Source organism: Cornus florida, unplaced genomic scaffold (genome assembly GCF_030987335.1).
Source record: "Cornus florida cultivar Cherokee Brave unplaced genomic scaffold, ASM3098733v1 CherokeeBrave_3.0.0_Hap2_Chr11, whole genome shotgun sequence".
Taxonomy (NCBI): domain Eukaryota; kingdom Viridiplantae; phylum Streptophyta; class Magnoliopsida; order Cornales; family Cornaceae; genus Cornus; species Cornus florida.
In genome coordinates, this window is record NW_026775581.1 from 37513458 (window position 1) to 37520555 (window position 7098).

The following is a 7098-nucleotide window of genomic DNA, read 5'->3' on the forward strand; positions in this document are numbered from 1 at the left end:
ATTCAATTTATAAATTACTTAGAGTTCTATAATTGTTTTATTCAATAATTATATAAATAAGATTTTATATCTATATTAAATGTCTCGTATCGATATCTGTGCTTATTGAGTTATAGCATTTTTAAAATTTGATGTTATAAAGTTATTTCTTAAAGGTTTTTGTTTTTTTTAGGAAACCATTCTTTACTTTTCAATTTTAAGAAATTTCCAAAACACTTCCTATATTTGTTCATCAAATCATTGGAATTATCCGCCACAAAGTGACGGCGAAAGGAAGCTGTGTCCACCTTCGCTGCATTCGAAGATATATATCACATGTGATAAAACATTTTTACTTTAAAATTCAGAAAAAACCAAAATAATACGCAATTGACACCCACCATCTTCCTCTTTCCTTCTCACTCTTCCACTCATTCACGCCTTCACGTGCTTCCTCCTTCCCCCGCTCCACTGCATATAAACCCCACTCACTTTCCTCAATTCGAAGAAATTCATTTCCTCCCAAAACAGTATCCAAACACCACAATTCCTCTCCCCTCCCTCAGTACATGGCTTTAGTCCGAGAGCGCCGCCAGCTAAATCTCCGACTCCCACTACCGGAAATCTCCGAACGCCGCCCCCGTTTCCCCCTACCCCTCCCTCCCACTTCCCTCTCCACCACCGCCACCACTACGGCCGCAACCGGTTGCGGCGGCGCTGTAACCGCCGCCGACCTGGAAAAGGTCCAAGTCCTCGGCCACGGCAACGGCGGCACAGTCTACAAAGTCCTCCACAAGCGGAGCTCCGCCGTCTACGCGCTGAAAGTGGTCCACGGCGACAGTGACCCCACCGTCCGCCGCCAGATCATCCGGGAGATGGAGATCCTCCGGAGAACGGACTCCCCGTTCATCGTCCACTGCGACGGCATGTTCGAGAAGGCCAACGGCGACATCGCAATAGTAATGGAATACATGGACTGTGGCACTCTCGATACCCTCCTCAAAACCACCGGAACTTTCTCCGAACCCAAACTCGCCGTAATCGCGCGTCAGGTCCTGAGTGGACTCAGTTACCTCCACAGCCACAAAATCATTCACAGAGACATCAAACCCTCCAACCTACTAGTGAACAGCAAGATGGAAGTCAAGATCGCTGATTTTGGAGTGAGTAAGATCATGCGTCGCACGCTCGATCCCTGCAATTCGTACGTTGGCACGTGCGCTTACATGAGCCCAGAACGTTTCGACCCGGACACCTACGGGGCGAACTATAACGGGTACGCCGCGGATATATGGAGTTTGGGGCTGACACTGTTGGAGCTTTACATGGGTCATTTTCCGTACTTGCCTGCGGGTCAGAGACCCGACTGGGCCACGCTAATGTGCGCCATATGCTTCGGGGAGCCGCCGAGCTTGCCGGAGGGTTCATCGGAAGAGTTTCGGAGTTTTATCGAGTGTTGCCTCCAGAAGGACTCGAGTAAGAGGCGGACTGCTTCGGAGCTATTGACTCATCCTTTTGTCACTAGTGGTTTGTAACGACGACCCGACCCGACCCACCCGACGATGATCCGATGACGTTTCGTCGATCATTTTTGTATGATGGAATAGAGGACGGATCTGAATTTTTTGCTTCTTTTGTTTTAGTGACTTTTTGCCTACATGTATATTCTTTCCTCTATGTTGTAGATGCTGCTATTTTCAACAGTAAAGTTGCTGTGGAAAATGAGATAATTAGATTTCTTTCTATTTCCTATCAATCAGTTGGTTTTTTTTGTTGTTGTTGTTGCTGCTGTTGAAATGCTTGTCTAAGAATTTGACTTGTTCTTTTAAGATGTTCTAACAGTCTATCTTGACTCTCACATTGACTGACTTTGCCGGTTTTCTCTTCAATTTTATTTTATTTTATTTTTTTTGAACTTTGAAAAGTAACCAAAAATTTTGCAAATACATGGAAGAAGTGAGAAAGTTTCAGCATTTTTATTATTCCGTCCAAAAAATAATAATATTAAGTATTTATTTTTTTGCTTTTATACATACCAAAATAAATGTGATTTGAAAAGTCATTGCAGTATTACTAATTTAAGTTCTTGTATTGGACTTATATAAACTTATATAAATTAAATTATCACGTCATTATAATTATAAAAAACACTACAGTGATTTCTAATAAGGTTTGTAATTTTGTAAATGATTTTATGAAAACAGTTAAAAAATCATAGAACAATTTTTTATTATCGAAAAAGTAAAAACAAAAAATTGTAAAAAAATCTCTGTTTGATTTAGTTTTCTAAAAACTATTTTGTGAAAACTCAGTTGTAAAAAGGTCTGTTTTTAGATAACAGTCTTTTTAATTTTCTGAAAACTGTTATCTCTTTTATAAGTTTTTGAAAACTGTTTTCAGAGTTATAAACCAAACATACTTGTTTGTTCAGTTTCTTGAAAACTCAGTTATAAAAAGTTTTGTATTCAGATAACTGTGGGCATACTTACAACAATTTTTGTACCAAAAAAAAAAACTTTACTTGATTCACTTTTCTAAAAATTCAATTGTAAAAAGGCTTATTTTCAGAAATTTTATAGTTCTCTGAAAATAATTTTTTGAAAATAATTTTTAGTTTTATGTTCTCTAAATTCTTGACAACTGTTTCAGAGTTACAAATCAAACAAGTCCTTAACTTTCAAAAAAAGACACTTGTATATTTTGAGACTGAGTAAGTATTAAGTCACATCTCAACATAAACATAACTAAAATCCCAAAAGAATATACTACAAATTTTAAAATTCTAAAATGAGTAGCAATAAAATTTAAAGTATGGAAATCACACAAGCCATCTTACTCATCCTTCATTTCAGCTCAAAATATTAACTGATGAAATAAACTCAGACAAACTTATTAAATAATAATATGTATTTTTATTAAAGATTGTAATATAGTGATATTTGATTTACCTTTTAAATAATATGGTAAGAGTTGGAGTCTCAATGTGGACAGTAGTTTTTTGCAACCAAAAAAAAAAACAAAAACAAAAAAAAACAAAAAAAAAAAAATCAAAAATATATTCTCTTAATCAGAAGCTCAATATTTTATTACACATAGAACTATATTTATTTATTTATCTAATTCATTCTCTTTCTTGAAGTCTTGCATAACATTATTATTTTCTTAATGATTGGTCATAAAGTCTTGTACACAAAGGATGTACATGTAATGTCAAGCATATAAATGACTAAGGATACATATGCATGGGAAAAAAGCGAAACATGTGAATTGCGAAAATGTACACTCGCGCAAGTAGCATAAAATGACACAAGCGTGAATGATACGTGTCTTCTCAATTCCTGCAGAGGCTTTGGATTTCTTAAGACGACCCAAATTTAATTTGAATTATACTCGAGCCATATTTAGATGGACCTCAAAGTTCAAAGATCAAGATTAATGTTTAAGTCTTGATTGAGTTCTGAATTATAACTTAAAGTTTTTCAAACTCTTCTTGAAGTAACCAAGCTTTTTTATTTTTTTATTATTCGGTACTAACATACACATGTTTTTACTGTGGCTCAAATTAGTGACCTCCTTTTATGAAGTAGGGATCTAATACCTCTAGGCCACTATGGCGACTTTGTGGGCGGGTGTGAGGCAATGATAGGCTACTACATTAGGCGAGTTACGGGTGCATAATTTCACATTGCCTAGGTAAGGGAAAAGTGAAGTGCTTATATGTAGTGTGTCACTCCAATTGGTATGATCTATCTTGGGGTAAAATCCAATAGTAAAACCGTGTGGGTTCGGGCTCAAAGTGGACAATATCAGGCTGGCCAACGAGAACGTTGGGTCCCGAAGAAGGGGTGATTGTGACAATCTTGTGGACGGGTAGGCTGTGGGGTAAGGGAAAGATTATGTTGACGTAGTGGACTCCCGACCCTCAAATAAACTGAAATAATATCTTTTAAAAGTCCATAGACGATTCCTTGACTTAGGGCATGGATTTAATTAATCATATTTATAAGTCAGTAGTTCATTTTGAAAGCTTAATTAATTATATTTACAAGCCGGTAGTTGATTTAATTTGAGAAAAGTTCAAGCACGTTACAGCTTAAAATAATTCAATTTTCATATTCTAAATAATTCAATCGACTTATATTTTGTTTGATTAATTTTTTAAAATTCAACCAGGCCAACAAATAAAGGTGGGAGGTAATAAATATTTTCTAACTAGGTTATCTAACACTTTTTAAATAATTTACTTCTACAAAGAAAATAGTACATACTTTTCAAAATATCCAACAAAATATCCAAATTAGTTGAATATTTTGAAAAGTCAAATAAAATAAATATATATTTTTTCACAATCACCCTTTTAATTTTTTAAATATCTTCTAACTTGCCATTATAAAGTTTAAGGGTCGTGATAGATGGACCGATGATTTTGGCCGATTGATTTGGCAGAATAGACGTGGCAGTCCAGGTAAGCAACTAGGCTGGAAAACAACTAAAAAAAGGAAAAGAAAAGGAGAGAGAATATACATTGTTGCCAAGCTTCAGAACGGTGGTGAAGCAAGACTAGCAGCAATGAAACTTTCCCGAGGCAAAAGGATGACGCCTTACCCGCTTCAATGTAGATGACGGGAGTCGTGTCTACTGAACTCAACCGGCAGTGAGATGGGTTTGTTTGGCGGTGGATGAACTTACCGGTTATGAATTTACAATGAACAATTGTTACGAATCTTTAATAGAGAACGGTAGTGAAGCAAAGACTACCAACGATGAAACTTTCCGACGAACAAACTACGCGAGCAAGGAGTACTTTATCGGCTAGAATGGGTCATGTTCTTACTGAGGTCGGTGACCGTAGTGAACGGCAAAAACTCAACCGGTAATGCTCAGATGTCGTGGATCAGACGATGTGGCTTCCATCCTCGGCATTGTGGGAGGCGTGAGCTCGGAACAACGGGTGGACGGTCTTCATTCGTCGCCGCAACAGGTCTTCGTGGGCAATTTCAATGATGAAGGTTGAGCTGCAGAATCCAACAAGCTCATGCTGGACAGCGACACCCAATCTGAGGTGAACTCTCCATTGGCGACACCCAATCAGAATTCGTTTTTTAAAGTGACGACACAACTCACAATAGCCACAATTACAATCTGAAATTTCTGTCCTTGCTTCTCGTTGGCGTCAATCTCACGTGCTCCGACCACCACGAAATTAATAAACAAGGTCCATTGAAAGTGGAGGGCTAAAATGGGTCAATTAGATCTTTAGATTCGAGGCAAAAGGGTAGTCAACCTAGCATCTCCCGTGGAAAATGGAACCGTGGGTCGGCAGTAAGCCTTTTCCGACAGACCTCGGCATGTTTCATGGTGCGAAGTCTTTAGTTGAAATCTTTCTATTGCCCATACATATTCCGTCGTTTGGCTTGTCAGAAATTCCTTAGGGAAAAGGGGAAGAGACAAATGGGTTTCGAGCATTTGTATTGTGTTGATCCAATTGGCATGACTGGAGGAAATTCTCTTTTTTGTCGAGATAGAGCAAATATACTTGTTGACAAAGTGGAACATTTTTGCATAATTGATACACAGCACGGATCCTACTAGCAATCCTTGGCTAACTATAGAAAAAAAAATCTAATAATAAAAAAGAAATGTCTCAGTATAGATTTCGATCTCTTCGTAAAGAGAGAAGATTGCACTTTGATTTGAGCACATGACTACCGATTTGTTGATATAACGGTTGATGCGGTATTGGTAACCGATGGAAGTTTCGTTGCCGACACCACCATCGATCTTTGACACCCCATATGTGGCCTTCCAGCCACCATTGTTCGCACCAACATTACCCAAAGACAGCCACTGTTGCTTGCACCTACAGTAAGGCGATAAAGCTAGAGAGAGAAAGAGATGGGGGAAGAAGACCCAAAAGATGGTGTTGGAACCGTTGTTTGCCCTGAGAGGTTAGAGAGAGAGAGAAGGGAGAGTAGTTCCAGCTAGATGCCACCTGATTCTGCCTAGGAAATCGGCCAAATCAATCGGCATAAATATCATTTTCCAAAGTTTAAAAGACAATTTAGTAATTCAAAAATGGGCAATGCATTTATCACATGTCTCCTTATAAAGTTATAAATTCAAATATGAATAACTAATATGAGATTGAAGGAATAAATTGAGTAATAGATAATAACATGTTGACAATGTGGTATTGGAAGATATTGAATTGTGGCTTAATGTCACAAGGGAGACTTGTCCCACATCGGATCTTGATGGGAAAATGGATGGGTGGGTTGGGTGTCAGCTTCACCTAATAATTCAAAATCTTGGGTCGGATAACAAAACACCCGACTTGTTGCACTTAGAGCCCATTTGTGATTATTTATCTATTACTTAAAAGCACTTTTAATTTAAAAAATTGCTTTTAGAAGTGTTTGGTAACTATTAAAAGCGCTTTTAATAGTTACCAAATTTAGTTCAGTATAACTTTTGAATGAAGTTAAAATTTAGAGTTTTCGCTTTTAATAGTTACCAAATTTAGTTCAGTATAACTTTTGAATGAAGTTAAAATTTAAAGTTTTCAAAAATTAGATGTTGAATATTTTAAGTAACTATTTTTTATTAGACAATTTTGTTCTCATTATTTTTAAAAAGAGAATTACACTCCTTTCTTAATAAAATTTTATTATCAAATATGGTAACATCATATTAAAAGATATTATTGTAAAATTTATAGTAGAAGTATTTAAAATAATATTGTTATCAAATAATTTTAAAAATAATTTAATTATAAAAAATACTTATTATAATGGATCATTAAACACCTAAATATTTTGTATTGACATCAAATATTTTTGGACAACTCTATTTATAAAATCAAATATATATTTTATTCCAAGAACTCCAAACCGACTTTTAGAGAGTGCGAATTTGAAAGATGCTACTCTTTTTTCAAAATTTTTTTTACTACAATCAAGTACACATATAAACATGTACACCTATATATATATATATATATACATACATATATATATATTCTCGAAATTATACTCTAATTTGTTTTGTTAGATCTTGAAGCACATTCGAAGTTTGGTGAATTGGGTTGTTTCATATGTGCAGATGGGGCGGGGGCAGTTG

The 7098-nt window shown here is 36.2% G+C and overlaps 1 protein-coding gene across 1 annotated transcript; it reads left to right on the top strand.

Annotated features, from left to right (window-relative positions):
* Positions 1 to 350: 350 nt before the first annotated feature.
* LOC132284650 (mitogen-activated protein kinase kinase 9) lies at positions 351 to 1735 on the top strand. The gene has a single exon (XM_059786776.1). It carries the CDS (start codon positions 549 to 551, stop codon positions 1512 to 1514), a length of 966 nt encoding a protein of 321 aa, XP_059642759.1. The 5' UTR covers positions 351 to 548; the 3' UTR covers positions 1515 to 1735.
* The last annotated feature ends 5363 nt before the right edge of the window (positions 1736 to 7098 follow it).